Source organism: Citrus clementina, unplaced genomic scaffold, assembly GCF_000493195.1.
Source record: "Citrus clementina cultivar Clemenules unplaced genomic scaffold, Citrus_clementina_v1.0 scaffold_7, whole genome shotgun sequence".
NCBI classification, from domain to species: Eukaryota; Viridiplantae; Streptophyta; class Magnoliopsida; order Sapindales; family Rutaceae; genus Citrus; species Citrus x clementina.
In genome coordinates this window covers 14,922,804-14,944,128 of record NW_006262075.1, presented here as the reverse complement: position 1 = coordinate 14,944,128, position 21,325 = coordinate 14,922,804, and the positions used below count along the sequence as shown (strand labels likewise).

General features: G+C 33.3%; 1 protein-coding gene across 1 annotated transcript; it reads right to left on the bottom strand.

The window, feature by feature from the left end:
- Positions 1 to 19,066: 19,066 nt before the first annotated feature.
- On the bottom strand, positions 19,067 to 20,762 carry LOC18036030 (cytochrome P450 83B1). The gene is made up of 2 exons (XM_006427600.2): positions 19,863 to 20,762; positions 19,067 to 19,735 (listed from the first exon to the last, which is right to left on the bottom strand). Exons 1-2 carry the CDS (start codon positions 20,760 to 20,762, stop codon positions 19,127 to 19,129), a joined length of 1,509 nt encoding a protein of 502 aa, XP_006427663.1. The 3' UTR covers positions 19,067 to 19,126.
- Between the last annotated feature and the right edge of the window lie 563 nt (positions 20,763 to 21,325).

The following is a 21,325-nucleotide window of genomic DNA, read 5'->3' as shown; positions in this document are numbered from 1 at the left end:
AGCTTTGATATTAAGACTCTAACACAGATTCCAATTAGCCCCTAGTCTAAGATTAATATCACAGAGTATAACCTAACCAAGAAGCAACTCACAATACACAAGAAACAGGATCTTACGTGGTTCGATTGTGCATGAAATGCACAATCTACATCCACGGGAAAAGCCACAAGAAACGATTTATTGATGAATCAAGAAGACAAATACAGAGCTTCTAAACAAGAGATTACAAGCAACAAGAAGAACCTCTTTCACTTCTCAATCTCTCTTTTAAGCTCTCAATGAACCCCACGTCTTTCTCCCTCAACAACTAGTTTTATACTCCTGATGCTGAAACCCAGATTGCACAGAATCTGGACACGTGTGTAACGGCATTTAACAACCTTGATTCGTTTCTTCACAAGCTAGCTCACGTGCTCCACTTAAGTTTCTCCAAAACGACAGAGGCTGAGTCGTTTCGTCTTTAAACTTAAATGCCTCGTGCTGCACATGACAAATGACTGAAACCATTTGATCCAAACGAAACCGTTTTGGGACTCTGAGTTTTCGATTCATTGCACTCAAGTCCACAATAATATTAAAGAGTTGTATTCAATTGAATGTAATTCATGTTATAACAATATGTTATCTTTTTTTTTTGTTCTTTAAGATTTTTGTTATCTGTTTAATATTTATAATTTGTAATGGTACAAATATGAAATATTAGTTTTCAGATAACTAATTAAAATAAAAAAGATAATTTAATACTTATTTTTAATAATTCAGATAAAAAAAACATGTCATTTTTATTCAGAAAGTCAAATATAGTCAAAATTTAAACTTATTAGGTTTATTAAGATTTAAAAAATATATATATAAATGCCACATAAGGATTTGTTAAGGAAATAACAATTATTATATATGTAAAGGGTGAGCAGAACTTGTGAAGAAAATTTGGGAGAAAAGCAGAGAAAATGGAACTGGATGTATCAGCCTTCGGAAAGTTTAAGAAAAGGCTGGATTTTTCTTGACAGAGTTCTGGAGAAGCAATGAAGCGGATTTTTTTTCAACTAGAGAATTATAGGCCAATGAATAGAAGTACATGTGATATTATGAAGTATTTGACTTTGTTATAGATATTTCTGTTGAGACACTTTTGTTTTTTGGACTATACCCGGATTTACAAATATGGGACAGGGCTACTTTTAGCTCCATATTTGAGTAATGCTATTGAAGCTCCACACACCATCTCTTAGAACACTATTCGTCTAAACATTTGAGCCTTTTATAACGGGACTCAAATATTTTCAATTAAAGGCCGATGGTCGAAAGCGATAACATACAAATCCTTAATATTCAAAAAATGCGTAGAGTACTAGAAGTCTTAAACTCAATGAGAAAGTGGGCAAATGTTTACCACTCGTTTTAAAGAGTAGTTTGCTACACTCCATCTATACTTTCTTCTATGTTACACACAAAACAATGAATATAAATCAATCTATTGCTATTATATAATGTGTGCATTGAACTCTCTCTCCTTTTCCTCTCATCAAAAGAAATTATTACGCATATAAACTAGGGGTCCAGTTATGTTACAACTGTGGTATGGTACCACAGTTGTTTTCAGCCATTAGATTCAATTAATGCAACTGTGTAATTGTGGATCTAATAACTAGTTGCAAGTGTGGTACCATACTACTGTTGCAACATAATTTTGCCCTATAAACTAGGGATGGCTCAGGAAAGTTTTGGAAAAGGCTGAATTTTTCTTGGACAGAGAGTTCTGAAGAAGCAGTGAAGCGGGTTTTTTTTTTTAAACTAGAAAGCTGTAAGCAAATGACTGGAAGCACACGTGATATGATGAAGTTACTAACTTTCTTATAGATATTTTTGTTGAGGTCCTTTTGTTTTATGAATTGGACCTGGATATCCAATTTGAGTGATGCTATTGAAGCTTCACACACCATCTCTTAGAACCCTATTCGCCCAAACACTTGAGTCTCTTATGATGGACTCATGTTTTCAATAAAACGCTGATGATTGAAAGCGATAACATACAAACCCTTGATATTCAAAACACATATTAGAGGAGTCGAACTCGTAAGCTCAATAATAAAGTCGGTAGATCCTCACCATTCGATACAAAGAGTAGTTTGCAACATTCCATCTTTATTTTGTCTTCTGTTTAACCTTAATTCTATATTGCATACAAAAGAATATAAACTAATCAATTACTATTATACAATGTGAACATTGAATCCTCTCTCTCTCTTTTCTTCCTTTCATCACTAGTTGCACAAAATTATAAATTTTTATGAATATAAACTAGGAACGGCTCAAGGATATTTAGAGTTTAGATGAAATCTTTTATAAGTTTAAATGAATTTTATCATAAAATTTTAATGGAAAAGATAAAGAACTAAGTGTTTGTTTGTAAAAGTTTGAAATTTTCTTAATTTCATATGACTTTTGCCTTTTTATTTCATGTAACTTAAATAAAACATTTACATATAAATAGAAAAAGTGAATTTTCTGTCTTTATTTTGCATAAGATTAGGTCTAATGAGAAATTAAATACTTCATCCAAAAGTACCTATAAAACATAAAAATTTCCCTTATTTTTAAACATAACCCCTCTCTCTTTTTTAATTTTCTTTTGTAATTGATTCTTTATATTACTCATTCTAAATTTTCATTTTGTTTTCCTTTTCACTAACCCATAACTCTTTTTCTTCAAGCATACCAGTAGTTGAATCTCCATTATTAAAGTACTCATTTACTTTTTTTTAACCATTTTTTGCAAATACTCTTTTATCTATTTTGTCTTATAGTTGAATTTTGTTAGAATGTTAAAAAGCTTGACTGATAAATGAAACAATCCACCCTTAATTCCAAGGGTGAGTTTATCTAGTTCCTTCTGACATGACTAGATAAAATCATCAATAAGCATCTTGCCAAAAAATCGACAAAGTCTTCTTTATATTTTTTATATTTCTAACCTATTAATTCATAAAATAAGCACTCCTAAAGTTAATCTGATTCTTAACTAGTTTCCTTCATTGATCTCCTCAACATAATATCGCTCATCGCCATAATGAAATATACTTAAATGATCTCATCCAAATATGACCAATGTTTCCAATATTATCAAAAGAGTATATTGTACTAATGTTAATATACGTTAAACATCCGTAATAATCATACTCTAATTATACAATCTAAAATGAGGCAATAAAGCAGCCCTAATAATATCATTTATGTCTTCTAGCACTGTCTCATGGCCAAAACTCAAAATAATTATAGTCTAATGTACCTGTAACTTTCTGCGGTAGGAAAAATATAGTAAAATGAAGTAAGTATAAAACTCAGTGAATGGATAATAAGTTTTGAACAAAAACTTACTTTAGAACAATTATATTATTGTCATATACAATTTTATCAAACTATATGTAAAAATGTAAGTGAAATGTTTAAACATTAAATAAATAACTAGCATCAAAAGCAAATAAATGTTGTATATAATAATCATAAAAATCATATCAAGAGAGAACATATATCTATTTTTCTAAAGTTATCATTAAACAAGTACCCAAAGGAATAATCTTTTCATACCTAAACCTCATTCAAGAGTTTAATAACGTAGGGAAAGTATACTATTGTGTTTGTACATTCAATAAGCGGACCAATGACATGCCATCTCATATGTCTCATCATGTCCCAACTTGTCAAATGCACAAAAGACATAAGTGCCGAATCACACAACCCAAAAACTTGTTTATACTGAGACAGGCCGCAAATGCTTTTATCTCAATTGTATCTCTATACTATATCTGATAACGAAAGGAATCGTCATCAATATATGCAATCAACCAAGATCATGGAAGATAGTAAAGAGTGCAAGCTTGATAAGGAAAAGAGTCAATAGTCCATTCAATCAATTGATATCCTTGAAACCAATCTTACTGAATGTAAGGCACTATGAAAGGGATTCACACATTCTAGAATAACAAGTCAACGAACATATAGTTAGTGTGCAAGCTTTATATAATCTTGATTGTGTTATAACTCTCTTTAATTATTTTCCTAGACTATAGGAATTCTTACTATATTTTTCATACCCATCTTTGTATATAACATTGTTCAAGTAATTTATTTTCAATTAAAAAGCCTTTTTATTCATCAGTTTCTACATGGTATTAGAGCCCCAAACAAAATCAGAGTCCATGGCCACCAAAAAAAGTTGCTCTTAGCATCCAAACCTTTCACCAATGCACTTCGTTCATGTCCATTAAACTTAATAGATCCAACTATCTATTGTGGAGATCCTAAGTGCTTCGACTTATAAGAAGCATGGGAATCATTCACCACCTAGAAAAAGGAAAGAAACTTGAAACTGGACCAAAGATGGAAGCAAGAGTAAAGCACCATGCTTAGAAGTTGATATGCGAATTGAAAATGATGACTTACTAACTTCATGACTATTAGGGCTCATGGAGAAAAAATTTCTTGGGATGATTGTAGGAGGAGAAACCGCTTTTCAGATGTGGAGTTCTCTTAAGGAACAACTACTTCCTACGACAAAAGAAAAGGAAGTTAATCTGACTTATATAGACTATTATCCTTGAAGAAGGGATTTAGTTCCATTGAAGAATATCTGTGGAGATTCAAGGCACTTTATGATAGCCTTACTGCTACCAAAAGACATGTTGATGACACAGACAAGGTCTTTCAATTGGCAAGAGGTCTAGTTGCTGAATATTGGGGCTTTCAAGTTGCAATACTTGTAAAACCACCTACTCCTTCCTTCAACCAATTTGTTGCAGCCTTGCAAGGCATAAACAAATGCTTCATGTTGAAGTTGATGAAAAAAAACACGTAAATCATGAACATGCAATCTCTGGCCAACGAGGAAAGGGTAAACTTAATGGAGATGGATTTATCCGTAAAAACGTGGAGGTTTTCAGCACACCAATCGCCCTAATGACAGTGGCAATGGGAACCAAAATCAATAAGTGAATCGAAACAACAACAATCAATGGAAGGAGAATCAGTAAAAACAACCAATTCAGGAAAAAGAAAAAAAATCTAAAAGACCTAGATGATGAAAAAAAAGTGATATATAAAGTGTGTTTCAAGGCAAATCACATGACTTTATAGTGCTGGCACGAATTTGACTATTCTTATCAAGCTAAGCAAATTCCACAAGTTCTTGCTGCTGTCAATATGAAAGAAAGAACATCATGATCTTATCTTTTATGCTTATTCGAGTGTCACATCACACATGACTAATGATCCAGGTAATATGCCACATGTTGTTCGTAACAAGGGTAATGATTGAAAGAAAACATAAATGTGTTTTTTGGCTTAAAGGAAAACTACAGAGAAAATGAAGAATGATTTCCAGAAGATTCAATTCTTATTTATTCATCAGTCAACACAAGCTTATATACAATCACTTACATGTGAGAATAACTTATGACTAACTAAATTTCTTAACAAACAAAACCAACTACAATTTGTTACATCACAGTTTCATGAGTTGTCACTCCTCACTGGCAATCTCCTACTGACGTGGCTTTATTAGTGTTGTATATTCTTCTCTCATGGTTGTAAGCCATTTTGGATTTTGGATAGCTTCATACACATAGTCAGGTTCTTTGTGAACAAGGGTTACTGTATAAAGTTTTGGTTTGAAAATACCAGTTTTGCTTCCGGTAGTCATGGGATGTGTATTTGGTTGAATGAAAGTTTATGTGTGTGGTACAGGTTGAGGTGGAGATGATGAAGTTTGAGGCTCAATAAATGGTTCAGTGGCTGGTAGATGTGTTTGCAAATGGGAATGTTGATTGTCAATGTGAGAAGAATTGTCTGAATTTTGTGAGCTGCTTCTGGTATGAATTGCTGACTGAGAATTGCATAAGTTGTTCACAACTGACATTGGTGTTACAGGTAATGTAGATAACTGGTATACTTGTTGAGGTGTAAGAGATGAATTTGAACAGAGTGATAACTCATTGGAATTAAAGGCTGAGTCTGTGGAATAAGGGAATGTTGAATCATCAAATACAACATGTCTAGCTGTGTATATTTTGCCTGATGAATGTAGACACTTGTATCCTTTATGGGCTGGACTATAGCCAAGGAAGATGCATTTGCTTGAGTGATAATCAAACTTGTGTTTGTTATAGTCCTTTAAGTAAGGATAACATATACACCCAAAGCACTTGAGCATGATGTAATCAGGTTTAAGTTTGAAAATTTTCTCATAAGGAGTAAGAAGCTCCAGGGCTGTTGATGGTAGTCTATTGATATGATAAACAGCTGTATGAAAAGCATCCCACCAAAACTTAAATGGTAGCTTGGCTTGTGCTAACAAAGTAAGTCCCAGCTCAACAATATGTCTATGTTTCCTTTCTACCAACCCATTTTGGTGGTGTGTATAGGGGCAGGAATGTCTGAAAATGATTCCACATTGGTTTAAGAATTGTGTAAATGATCTATATTCTCCCCCCCCCCCCCCAATCAGATTGCAGGTTCTTAATAATGGTGTCAAATTGGTTTTCAACTGGCAATTTGAATAACTTGAAAACATCTAATGCTTCTGATTTCAGCTTAAGTGGATAAATCCAAGTGTATCGGCTAAAGTCATCAACAAGGCTTATGTAATAGGTATAGCCATCTCTAGAAGGTGTGGGTGAAGGCCCCCATAAGTCAGTGTGTATAAGTTCCAGGGGTTTTGTTGTTTTAGTTTCTGTGCTGAGAAAGTGTAATCTGTGAGATTTGCCCATTTGACATGCTTCACATAATTTTTCGAGTGCTTGCTTTATGGTATTATGGGAGAGATTAACAGAAGGAACATGTTTTAGTAAATGCATCAGAATTTGAGAATTTAGATGCCCAAAACGTCTGTGTAAAAGCTGAAAAATTTTTTCGAATGCATCACAAGATGAAATGTAACTGGAAAATTTATTGATTGATGCATTACAAGATAAGACACAACTGGAATCATTATTTTGAGTGTTTTTAGGAACACTTGAGTCAAAGGAATATGCAGACAGCATTGATAAAGGTTGAACATGAAAGAATTGAGACAAGTAAGCACAATGAACATATTTATATGGCTTTAGAAGCGGCTTATACAATCCTTTCTCAGCAATTCCTTTCAGAAGCACTTGTTTCTTCAGAGAATCCTTCACATAACAGACATTACCAACAAATTCAACAGAAAGATTGTTATCAGTTGTCAGTTTTGATATGCTTAGCAAATTCTTTGTGATATCAGGCACTAATAACATGTCTTTAAGTAAGATATATGTTGGTTTATATGCACCATTTGACCCTTTATAAGTAAAGCATGCATTACTAATATGAGTTATAGGCAAACCTTGTCCATTGCCAATAACCAGTTGATCATATCCTCTGAATTCATCTCTGACATTCATATTAGCCATATTGTTGGTCAAGTGATGTGTGGCACCACTGTCAAGGTACCACCCTTCATCAGCAGGTCCTTCATAGTTGGAAAGATAAGCTTCAGGAACAGTTGAATCTGCTGCTGGATAGGATGAGTAGGATATAGGATTGTAGCATGGATAAGGTGCAACATATTTTTCTTCAATTTGAGGAACAGCATAACTGGTAAATGGATCAAAATTAGCTACATAAGCAGCTTTAGGTCTAAAAAATTTGCCCTTTCTAAACTGTTTAGGTAATGGTGGATCATCATATATATGCCAATATTCATCTGCTGTATATCCTGTTTTGTGACATATCTAACATATAACTGGTGATTCATCAGCTTGCCTGTTGACTGGGGGATGGAGATTTGTTTTCACAGGTGGCCTAAAAGATTGCATCATTTGTCCTCTGCCATAACCCCCAAAGTTACCAATACCAGTTGAAAAACCTCTTGGATATTATGAAACATGCCTCTGCCAACATTGAAACCTCTATTCACATATCGACCATAATGTCCATTTCCAAAAGCACCTCTTCGAAAATTTCCTCTCATATAAGGATGATGCACATTCATTGTGCTGTAATTTGCATTAAACATAGTTTTGGTACTTTGATTTTGTTCAAGCCTAGCTTCATGTGTCAACAATAATGCATAAGCATCATCATAGCTCAGCTTATTTACAGTAATTATTGAGGCTAGATCTAGAAATCCTGGACCTAATCCATTTAACACTCTCATTAACAAATCCTTCTCAGTAATTATATCACCAGCACAAGCTAATTTATTAGCAAGCAATTTCATTTTGGCACAATATTCCTCAACATTCAATGAATCTTTTCTCAGAATATTCATTTCATATCGAAGCTGCATTACCTTAGCTTCGGATTGAACTCCAAACTGTTTTTCAATAGATCTCCACATATCAAAGGAGGTGACATAGTTGAGAACAGAACTTAGAATACCTTCACTGATAATTGACAATAGCCAGCCGAGAAGTGTTTGATCTTGTGCTCTCTAGTTGATGTAAGCTAGATTTTCAATGCTCTCACCAGATCCTCCAGGTAGATACTATTCTGGAACAACTTGTGGCTCTGAGATAAATCGTTCAAGATGATTTCCTCTTATTGAAGTTAATACTTGCTTACGCCAAAGTAGAAAATTTGATCAATCAAGTTTCACAGTCGCTGCAAAGGTAAATGAAGTTTGCAAAGTTTGAATTGAGTTTATGATTGGTTGATTTGAAGTTGTATTACTTGAGCTAGCCATTTGTGGCTCTGATACCATGAAAGAAAACATAAATGTGTTGTTTGGCTTAAAGGAAAACTACAGAGAAAATGAAGAATGATTTCCAGAAGATTCAATTCTTATTTATTCATCAGTCAACACAAGCTTATATACAATCACTTACACGTGAGAATAACTTGTGACTAACTAACTTTCTTAACAAACAAAACCAACTACAATTTGTTACATCACAGTTTCATGAGCTGTCACTCCTCACTAGCAATCTCCTGCTGACGTGGCTTTATTAAGCTACTAGAATAATGAGCTGCTTTCACAATGATTCAAAAATGTAGGTAATGGGGAAAGTCTAAAGATCACAAATGTTGGAAAAGCTAAGATTACTATTGATTTATTTATTTATTCCAAAAATAAAGAAAAATCTATTATCAGTAAGGCAACTCACTTAAAATCATCCTTGTTTTTATAGAACACTTATCTAATGATATTGTGATAAAGGACAGTCAAGGCAGGATCATAATCAAAGGGCGTAAGAATGGGGGACTTTATGCACTTGGAGAAGCATGCAAGGCAAGCATTGGTAGTATTTAAATCAAATAAAGCTTTAACAAATGGGACATCCACCTATGAAGTTTTTGAAACTCTAGCGAGCCAAGCAATTCATTGGCGTATCTAGTTAGGTGAAATCAAATCCTATTTGTATAAGTCACCAAATGGGAAAGAATTGTAAGCTATCCTTTAACTTTTCAAATAAAATCTCCATGTTTCCTTTAGAGATTATGCATTGTGACCTATGGGGACCAGGACCCGTGACATCCAATCAAGGTTTTCAATATTATGTTATTTTCGTTGATGATAACTCAAGATACACTTGGTTTTAAAAGAAATCTGAATTTTCTCGTCCACACACTCAAAGCACAATGGAATTGCTAAAAGCAATTATAGACATTTGGTTGAAGGACCAACTCTTTTATTTCAAGCAAATTTATTGTTAAAATTATGGGTTGAAGCATTTATCACAGCAGCTCATTTAATTAATTGAATGTTATTATCTTCTTTTAAGATGGAAAAATATGGAAACTCTATTCCACAACTTGTATAAAAGGGATCCTGATTACAACAGCAGCTTAAGGGTATTTGGGTGCAAAACTTTCTTTATTTAAGGAAATAAAACAAAAATAAATGTCAAATAAATATATATTCCTTTCATTTTCATTGGGTATAGTCCACTTCACAAAGGATACAGATGTCTGGATCCTAAGATGAATCGACTATACATATACCGTTATGTAATATTTGATGAGTCTAACCTTCCATATGTTGTTGATTTTTGAACAAAAAACTAAAATTGAAGGCACTTCAGAATTCATTACTTTTCCTTAGTCTGAGGCGTGGATTAATAAGCCAGCAGTAATTGGAGATATCATTGATAGTTTACCAAATTCAACTACACGTTGTAATCCTGCTAATGTTAATGAGACAAAAGAAGCAAAAACTTATTACGGAAGCAAAGAATTATTACAACATCTCCTCACGAAGTTTTATTCCAGTTGATTACGAGCTTATTGAGCTAGTAGAACTTGAAACTAGCAATCATATACACACTCCCTCATATGAATTAGAAAAAGAAGAAATGCCCGCTAATTCTAGAAGCACTAAACCTGCAGAGAAAAATAGTCAGATTTTTCATGTGCTTGATCTAAATGGAATTGGTGATAAATTTTCAATCAAGCAAGAAATATATCATCGACATCAGAAAATTACCATCAGATGATTACAAGGCAAAAATTACGTAACAATCATACAAGACGGCTTTAAAATACCATGCTGGCTAGAAGTTATGAATGATGGAATCGAAGCATTGAAGAGCAACAATACATGGACTTTAGTTGATCGGCCAACAAATGCGAATATACTTGGGTTAAAATGGGTTTTTAGAACGAAATTTAATGAAGATGGCATAGTTGAAAGATTAAAGCTCGCCTTATGGCTCAAAGGCATAGCCAGGTTCATGGTTTGGATTATGATGAGATCTTTAGTGCAGTTGTGAAGATTACAACGATAAGATTAATTATTGCCATTGCTGTTTCTTTGAAGTGGTCCATTAGACAACTTGACGTTAAGAACGCTTTTCTCTATGGACTTCTTAAGGAAATAATATATATGGTACAGCCTCCAGGGTTCGAAGATTTAAAATTCTAAATGGTGTTCGCAAACTCAATCGGTCGTTATACGGACTTAGGCAAACAGCACGCACTTGGTTTGATCATTTGTCGTAATTTTTTCTTCATATTAGTTTCCTTTGTAGCAAAGCAGATCCATCTTTGTTCTTTCTTAAAAGAGGAGAAATAATTGTTTTCATTCTAGTTTAGGTGGATGACGTGGTTCTTAACAGGAAACAGTAAAGATTATTTTGGCAAGCTTATTCAAAAACTAAGGATAGAGTTTGCATTAAAAGATCTAGGTAAGCTTGGGTATTTTATTGGCCTTGAAATTAAGCATTTTTCAGGGTATTTTTATAAGCCAAACCAAGTACACAAAAGACTTGTTAGCTCGTGCAAGGATGCTAGAATGCTCACATTTGGCTACCTCAATGGCTACAAAAGCTACTGCCGACCAAGTTTGATAGCACCACAAGGGATCCAATAGATATCGATGCCTTGTTGGAGGATTACAATATCTTACTTTTTCTCAACGAGACATTGTACATGTTGTTAACAAGGTCTGCCAAAATTTTCAAGAAACCGCTGAAGGTAATCTTTGTTCTATCAGGAGGATACTATGATATCTAAAGGGCACAATGGACTATGGCATTCGGTATCTTCACAAAGGGACTCCAAGTACTAATGGATTTTGTAATGTTGATGGGGGAGGATGTACAGTCATTCGCCATAGTACTACTGGCTACTGCATTTAGCTAGGTGCAAATTGTATTTCATGGTCCTCTAAAAGACAACCTATGGTGCCAAGATCAAGCTTTTAAGCGGAATATCACTCACTTGCATGAACTGCTGCGGATATAACTTGGTTAACTTTTCTTTTTTGAGATATTGGCATAGAGGAAAATTCAAAGAACTCCAGTCCAGAAATTTGAAATCCAGCTGGTAATTGTATAACAAGCACCAAGGGAATCTCCCTTGACTGTAAACCACCTCAGCTATGTTTTGACAACATTAGCACATTTCACATATCTGTTAATCCAGTTTTCTTGCTAGATCCAAGCATATTGAAATGGATTATCACTTTTTCAGAGACAAAGTTGCCGTAGGTGCCATTGTCACACTTTACATGCCCACAACCTTACAAGTAGTGGATGTGTCCTCACTAAAGCCCTTGGAAAATATCCTTTCCTTACATTTCGAAGCAATATGGGAGTAGAAGCCATTCCACATGCCTCATTGAGTGGGGATGATAATGAAAGGAATCATCATCAATAAATGCAATCAGCTGACATGTAAGATAGTAAAGAGTGCAAGCTTGATGAGGAGAGGAGTCAACAGTCCATGCAATCTATTGATATCCTTAAAGCCAGTCTTACTTAACTATCAAAGTGATATGTGTCCAGATAACAAGCAACAGCCAACCAAGCTTCCCACGTACTTGGACCATGCCTGAACTTAGTTTGTTTTGAAAATAAATGGGTTCTGGACATGTGGACCACTAACTACATGCGCAATATTGCCCATCTTTCCCATTATTTCCGTATACCATGCATTATTGAGTTTGTGTGTACCTTTTGTTGTTTATAGGTAGTTAGTAATGTGAATCGTGTGCTCTCACTGACTTTTATAAAAAGCCTAGTAGATGTTTGAACAGGGTACGAAAAAAGGACTATTTTCCCCAAAGCTACTGTCTTCTCTAAATTCTTCTCTCCACTGCTATTGTTACTTTGAATCCTTGCAAATTACATATCACGAAGGGATACACACATTCTAGAATTACAAGTCAACGAACGCATCATTAGTGTGCAAGCTGTAATCTTGGTTGTGTTATAACTCTCTCTAATTAATTTCCTAGATGATAGGAAGTCTTTTCTATATTTCTCATAACCGTCTTTGGATATAAGAAAACATTGTATACAGCCTTAGCAGGCTCGTTCTTTTACCCAAAAAAAGAAAAGAAAACATTGTACAAGTGATTTATTATCAATTAAAAAGCCTTTCAATCATCAATTTCTACAATGTCATTGAAATTGATGAATATTTGTAACTGTAACTTTGAAAATATATGATCTCTACTTATCTGTATATCTAGAGGGGAAGATTGTTGTCTAATAATTTAAAAACAAATTTTATGTGCAAACATAAGAATTTTAATCTGATGCATTTGTAATCAAAATAAATAAAGAAAACCATTCATCAGGTCCCTTAATAAGCACATCAATATGTACATAAAATTTATTTCTTGAAAGAACTTAAATCAAAGCATCAAAATTACTTGGTAAACATATTTTACTTCACTCAAATTAAAATCCTAATAAAAATATAAAAGATAAATTTAGTTTATTCCACCTACAATGACAATGCTCAAATTGGCTCATCTTCATGCCTCGCGTTAATTCACAATCGTGGCTCTTCCTTGGAAAAAAAAAAAAACATAATTATACTTAACATCCTTTAATGAAATAAAGCCAGTTTTCAAGCTATTCTCCATATTGATTACTTAATGACATCTCCTTCTAGAAATCTCACCACTGCAAACTGATATAATATTGACGCCGCTCATATATGTCCTCAAAGGTAAAATTTATAGAATCGATTCTAATCTACCAATTTTCATGATTCTTATATTTATCAATTTATGTTCTAACCCTTCGATTACCTTCTTACCGTCCAATTTCGAATCATTCAAATATGAAATAACAAAATCCCTAATTATACTTCATAACAAAACCTTAATTTCATCAAAAACTCAATTAACCGTAATATAGATACATTTGCCTATTTGGTAACTTTACTATTATCTTTCCTCTTAATCCCTAAGGGAATTCATGGTAAACAATCTAAGTCAATAAAATTTAGAATTAAGAAAAAATTGTTAGAAAATCTCACTTACCTTATTGAAAATGCCAAATGTTGGGAAAATACGCTCTTTAAAAGCATATGTGTTTATTTAATTGTAATAAACAATTTTTCTGATTAATAAAATAAATGAGGTATTTTAATTCAAGTATCTTAATCACATTAATAGTTTGAGTAAAGTCCATTTAATCATATTATATGTATTTATGTAATCACCATGTGGATTCACAGAACACATAAATACAAGTTATCTTATGATTAAATAAATTAAATTCACAGTTGATAAATAAAGTTGGGCACTTTATTTAGGTATGGACTGTAACAAATTCATTGAATGATTTGTCTTAATCATGTATGAATTTATTGATGTAGTACGGCTACATTAAACATGATTACATATGAGATTTAATTAACTTTGCAATAAATGTCAAACTTATTAAATCTCATAGGCATTGATTTTACTGTAATCTTAATCTTGAGTTAGTTATGATTTCATGATTGTAATTGTTATTCCATTTGAGTTACCAATGGGTACGACACACACTTGTAGTTAATATTACCCGGTATCTTGGTGGAAGCAATTATGAGTATTGGAGTAATAGATTAACAATATAGAATTTGTACAACACATCTCTTGATGGGTTTTTGGCACTTGATCATAGAATTCTCTGGTCAAAGTGTGTCAACATATTTAGTATGTTGAAAATGATCATTAGAGAAAACTAGTAAGTATCAAGGAAGAAGATGTAATTAAGTTGATTGAACACTTGAGATATCGATTTAATTAACGATGCGGTACAAAAGATTATACAGTAAAGAAATCAATGTAGCATGGGTCTAATTATTATTCGAAAATACTATCCCAGATAGTATACAATTATGGAGGTCACTTCCCATATTTTAGTGGCAGTAGATTTGGAATTAATTACTTGGGCCAGTTTAATTACAGTCCTAACTATTGTAGCCATTATTGTATGTACCCATGTGATCCCCGAGTTAGCTCATTTAATTAACTGCACTGCTACTGGATTAATAAGTAAGATAACTAGTTATTTGGGTTAAAAGCCTAAATATATTATTTAGTGGGAGGCTCCATTTAATATGCTTGTATGTAAGGGGCCTTGTGTTATTTTACAAGGTGGATCCCTATAACACAAGAACAAGTATTGTTTTTAACTTAAATATAATGTGATTTAATAGAATTAAAAAATTAATAAATATGGAGCCTAGGGTTTCCAATAAATAGAGATATAAAAGGGCTTGTTTTCTCAACAAAAAAAAAGAAGCCACATTATACAGATTAAAGAAAAAGATTTTTTCTCTCTAATTTTGAGAGGAATATTTTCTCTTACTAGTTGCTTTTTGTGGTGATAAAGACGCCCACACATCAATTCATATCAAACCTGAGTCATAGCCTGAAAGATTATTTAGGGACGGATCGTGATCAAACAAGTGTGGTGGTGACGGATCGTGATCTGGGAGCCTAGAGTAATTTTGATTGTTCATCATCTCGGATTGTTAAGGTATGATTTTCTACATTACGAATTCTTATGTACTATATAAGATCGATCCAGAAAGTTTTTTTTTGAGAAAAAACTTATTTTTAACCAACACCAAATTCATAGGACAAAATGCTATCAAGAATCTAAACTTCAACACCATTTGTAGACGATTTCCAAGCTTATAAGGACCCTTTGGAAATTTAACACCCACACTCGTCGTCGTCTCTTACCTAGGGTTGGAAAAATCCAGATCTGGATTCATATTCCTATAGCCGGATCCGCAAAAAAGATGTCGGATCCGAAAAAATTAAAATTCAATAATTTAATATATAATTTAAAAATTCAATAATTTACCTAATAATATCAAATAAAATCCAATCATAATTCAACAATTAATAATTTAACATGAATAACATACAATAAGCTCATAAATCTACAAATAAAAATTAATTTTTTATTTTTTATTTCACTTTCAATGTATATTTTTAATTTAAAATAAAATTTAATAATTTACCTAATAATATCAAATAAAATTCAATCATAATCTAACAATTAATAATTCAACATGAAAAATATACACAACATCATAAATCCACAAATAAAATTTAATTTTTTTAATTTTTTATTTAATTTTTAATATATATTTTTAATTTAATTTTGAATTTAAAATAAAATTCAATAATTTATCTAATAATATCAAATAAAATTCAATCATAATCCAACAATTAATAATTCAACATGAACAATATACAACAACATCATAAATCCACAAATAAAATTTATTTTTTAATTTTTCTTGTAATTTTTAATATACATTTTTTACTTAATTTTTAATTTTAAAAAATTTATTCCAATCCGGATATTCGGTTTTCCAGATGCATGTGCATCCGAATCCGAATCCAAATCCGTGCGAATCCTAAATTTCATATTCAGATCCGCATTTTTTAATATACAAATCCGGATTTTTCCGGATTCAGATCTTTCGGATCCTTGCAGAGATGGGCCGGATCAGGATTTAATTGTCATCTCTATTCTTACCCTCGCCTTCTCTTTTCGATATTTTTTCTGGTCCCTAAATTGCTTAATTATTTATGTTTCTTCTTTTCTTTCGTGATTCATTTTTTTTATTCTTTTCTTCATCTTCTTCTGCATCACTTTTTCTTCTCTCACCATCTTCTTCTCTATTCTCTCGTCACCTCTCTTCTTCCTCTTCACCCTCCACATCCGCATTGTATGAATCATTTAAGAACTTCTAAAATACCCCTCTAAACTACCTTAAACACTATTGACTGAGGGCTTTTCAATAGGTTGTATAATATATCCATAATAAATTCGAAGCACAAAACTATAAATGCTTTCTTGCTATTGTTTTATAAGGATGGTAAAAAAGTCCAACCCGATTTTTGGCTCGATTGATTCTGCTCAAAATTTTCAAGTTTTGACTCAAATGTAAGGGTAAAAAATTGGCTTAAAGATTACAGCCCGATCAAATTTGGTTCAAGGTTCGGAGCCTTATCCATGCCAACCCAAACACCTGAAGATTAAAAAGAGACCACACACACTCTGTACACGCATAACACACTCACACACTCACATACATACACTTTTCACATTCTAAAACACACAAAAAAACTAATACATAGGGAAGCTGTCAAGACCGCTACTGCAACTACAACCTACCGCCATTCATTCGGCCACACAGCCGCACCAATTGTAACTGAGCGCAGTTGCTAGCAGCACAAACTCATGCCACGACAGTCGCACCACCACCAGCCAATTGGCCACTAAAATCAGCCAACTAACTTGTCACGTCGTTCTGCATCACCGCCACAATAGCCGCCTATAAGAGAGGCTTCCATCATCGTCACTGCTTGGTTTAGGTGTAAATGTGTAATGTTTAAACTTTATTTATATCTGCAAAAGGTACCAATTTCGAATTAAATTTTAATTGCATCATATTACTGATGTATAGGTTTGCTAACAGAGTTTACGTGATCATAGAGATGATTTATGGTGATTAGAGTTATTTGAACAAATTAGCAGTAAACTTTACTTCTATAGTGTTTATGTTGCACATTATATACTTTTTCTTGTATTTAACTAGGGCAATTTGTTTAATTCGCGTGATCCTGAAGCCCTTGGTGTTCGAGAGGCCCTTAGTTGGATTAAGCAATTACAGCTGTTCAATATTATCATTGAGATGGATTGCTTAAGTGTGTACAATGCACTAGTGGATAACCTCTCAGGTCCTAGTAGTTTTAGTCTTATTATTGAAGACTGTTGTGCTTTGTCTAATTCTATTCGATATGTTTCTTTCTCATTTGTTAGGCGATCTGCGAATTCCGCTGCCCACTCTGTAGCTCAGGCAGGGAATTCTTTGTCAGGTCATGAAGAGTGGAGATCTGTTCCACCTTCATTCTTATTTGCTGATTTGTTTGGTACTTCTTCTTAATGAATATCCAGTTTCATCAAAAAAAAAAAACTAGGGCAATTTGTGTTAATTGTTGCCCTCAACTTCAATTTACTTTAAACATGTTTTAAAGGTTTAAATTTTAATATATTAGGGGAGGTAAATTTAAATGATTTAACTATTAAAAAATTAAAAAAAAAATTGGTCATACTCAGACAAAGGCCGAGTCCAGCCCTAACTCAATTTGCTCAACCTAAAGGTGAAACAATTAGGTTTTTGTCTGCCTTAGACCCTTTATTTGTGTTATCTAAGGCCGAGCCTAACCCGGCCCATTGTCATTCCCAATATTTTATGTATCAATCAATATATAAATACTTGAAAAATAAATTATTATCAAAGTTAATAATAAAGATGTGAAAGATGTTTGTAACTTAACTAACCCATTGAATTATTTAGTTATGCGAGTGCAACATGCTAGGTAATTATACCTAATGACATGGACCCTGCTGGGCTTTTGAAAAATTTCAAGTACTTTTTTAAATTTCGCCGATTACTGATTTGAAACACCAAAAAAGCCTCTTCTAAATTTTAAAAATATCAAAATATCACATATTAACATTTTATAGCTTTATGTGTTTTGAGCTTTTCTCGTTTAAATGATAAAGAATTGTAAAAAATCCCCAAATTCCTAATTAGTCCAAATCACTGTTTCCACTCATCCAATCCTCTCTTGCCGTTTCTTCAAGCTTTCACGAGGAGAGGTAAATTTCTACACTTTTTATTGTTTAGTTAATTTATTACTTCAATAAAAAAATTGAGGCTTTTTATTATCTGGGTATTGGCCAAATGGTGTTAATTCGGAGGATTTTGATAGAATTTTTTAATGATTAAGAGGAAAATTTAATTAAGGTTATTAATGTATTTTATTAGATTATTTAATGCTTGGCTGTGTTTATTTGATTGTTTCATTAGCTAAAACAACACTATACATTAAGTTTTTTGTGCTATTATGGCCTGTATGGATAAATATCATTAATTTTATAAATAATCCAATTAAAAAATTTTTTGAAATAGTATTATATTTAAAATACGACGGAGATCAATCGAATACCAAGATATTTCCCTGATTGTAAAGTATTACTATTTGAGCTTATCCCACTAAACAATCAATGGCACCACACCTCATTAAAATAGGAAAGACTCAAATACTCTAAATTACGGACTTCCAATCACTTTCAACAAATAATATTTGACTTGGACTGAACTTACTGCAAGAAAAACGTTGACCAGACTCATTATTACAAAAGATGACAAAGACTTTTGACTGACGAAAAACTCTTTTCTATACATTAACATTAAGACATTGAACCCCATTTAGGCCTTTCTTTTTCAAACAATTTTCATTTTCTTATTCCGATTCAGTAAAGGAAAAGCGCGCATGCATGCATACGCGAGCCTTACAAATTTATTGATTTGTTATATCAAACACCAAACTAAACCTTCCAAATCATGAGTATCATATAAATTTGGTGGCCATAAGCTTGAGTGGAATCTTCTTGTGCATGGCTACACCGGGTAGAATATCATAATCCAAATCTTCATTCTTCATCCCATCTGGCATTTTCCAGTCAAATTTGTAAAGAAGATTGGCAAGTGCAAGCTCCAAAGTGCGCATTGCCATTGATATTCCCGGACAAATTCTTCTGCCGCTACCAAATGGCAGCAGTTCAAAGTGCTGTCCTTGAAAATCAACACAATCTGTTCCCATAAACCTCTCAGGAATGAATTCGTCAGGTTTATCCCATACTTCACTGTCCCTTCCTATTGCCAATGTATTTACGTAAGCGAGCGTCTTAGCTTCTATTTTATAACCATCAACAACGCACTCTTCTGCTGTTGATCTTGGGATCAACGGAACCGGCGGTTGCAACCTGAATGTCTCTTTCAAAACAGCCTTAAGATACTGTAATGTCTCAAGGTCGTCTTCATCTACAAACCCTTTGTTTTTTGCCACACTTCTAACTTCTTCTTGAGCCTTCTTCATCGTTGCGGGATTCCTCATTAGGTTGGTCATGGACCAAACAAGAGTGGCTACGCTCGTGTCCGTGCCAGCAACAAATACGTCCTGAGAGGTGTACGAGGATAAAATTATATGAGTAATGATTTTCAGACAGAATAAATTTGACAGAATGCTGATAGAAACAACCACAAACTTTAATAACTAAGCTGAATGAAAAAACTAGATTAATTACCATAAGCACTGCTTTGATATGTTTCCAAGTCAGATCAATTTTAGTCTCAGAATTTTTTCGAATTCGAAGTAAAACATCAATTATATCCTCTTGCTGCTGATCAACTTTTGGCCGGTTTGGATCTAAATGCTCGTCAACAAGCTCTTGATAGAACTTATCAGAATCTTCAAAAGCCTTTTTAAGGCGACGATTTTTTCCTGTGAGTGTATCGACCCAACCCATGAAAGGAAAAAAATCTGAAAAGAAGAAGCTCCCTGCCATGGCCTGAGTTTCAGCCAGAATATGATGGAATCTGGTTTTGTTTCCAACCCTTTCAACTTGGCCGTCATCGTCTTCGCACCTCTTGCTAAAGGCAATTCTGCAAATAAGGTTACATAAAAGAGACATTATTATTTCACTTAAGTTCGCCGGTTCTGAAGCACTTGCCGATTTGGATATTTTTTCAATCATACGGGAAACCTCATTTTCTCTAACAGGACGAAACTGGTGCAGCCGATTAGCGTTAAACAAATGGATGACACATATTTTCCTCATCTCTCTCCAGTAATTGCTATATGGCGTAAAAGCCACATCTATGTGTTTGTACGAAAACGCTTTCTGGCCTGTCAGATTTGGCCTCCCAGAGAATTGAAGATCATTGGTTTTCATGACTTCTTTAGCCATTTTGGCTGAAGAAATTATTAGGGTTGGTAAAGAACCAAAATGAAGACACATGAGGGGGCCATATTTTTTCGACAGTTCCCACAAATAGCGTGGAGGATTCGAGGTATCGTATTGGTGTATGTTACCAATTATCGGGAGACCTTGGGGGCCTGGTGGGAAGGTCTTTTTGTGTTTTTGGAAAAGAAATAATAGAAAGATTGGGAGAGATAAAAGGATGAAGATAAGCTCAACAGCCATTTTGTTTGTCTGGCAATTAGTCCTCCAGTACTCCATATATATACTGCTAAAGCCTCCCTCATCCATTTGACTAATCCAAGTTTTTTTTTTTTTTTTGGTTTTTGGGAAAGGCTATTCCAAATTGTTGAACATTACTAGTTGGCCCAAAGTAATTCCAGTTTCCAGCAAATAATCCAATTTTTTTTTAATTGAATAAATCTCTCTTGTAAATTTCTCACTTTATTTACTCCACTAGCTTAATCCTTTCAGCTTCAACGAGTGATTTTTAATTTAACTCTCTCTAGTTAACCACACAAATTTAAATTGGAGAAATTAGGGTTATATACACACTCTCTCTCTCTTATGGCTTAAATTTTTTTTTTCACACTATTCTAAAATCAAATCCCTTAACTCCATTAAAATTAAAAACTGAAAAATCTCTTCATGACTAATCTTTCATTACAATCATCTTAAAAATTTCTATAGTTGAGTCTCAACTTGAGTTGCAACTATTATGTGTTATTCATTTACTAGAAAATGAAGTTTATAAGGATAAAATTAATACTGTAGCATCTAATAAAAAA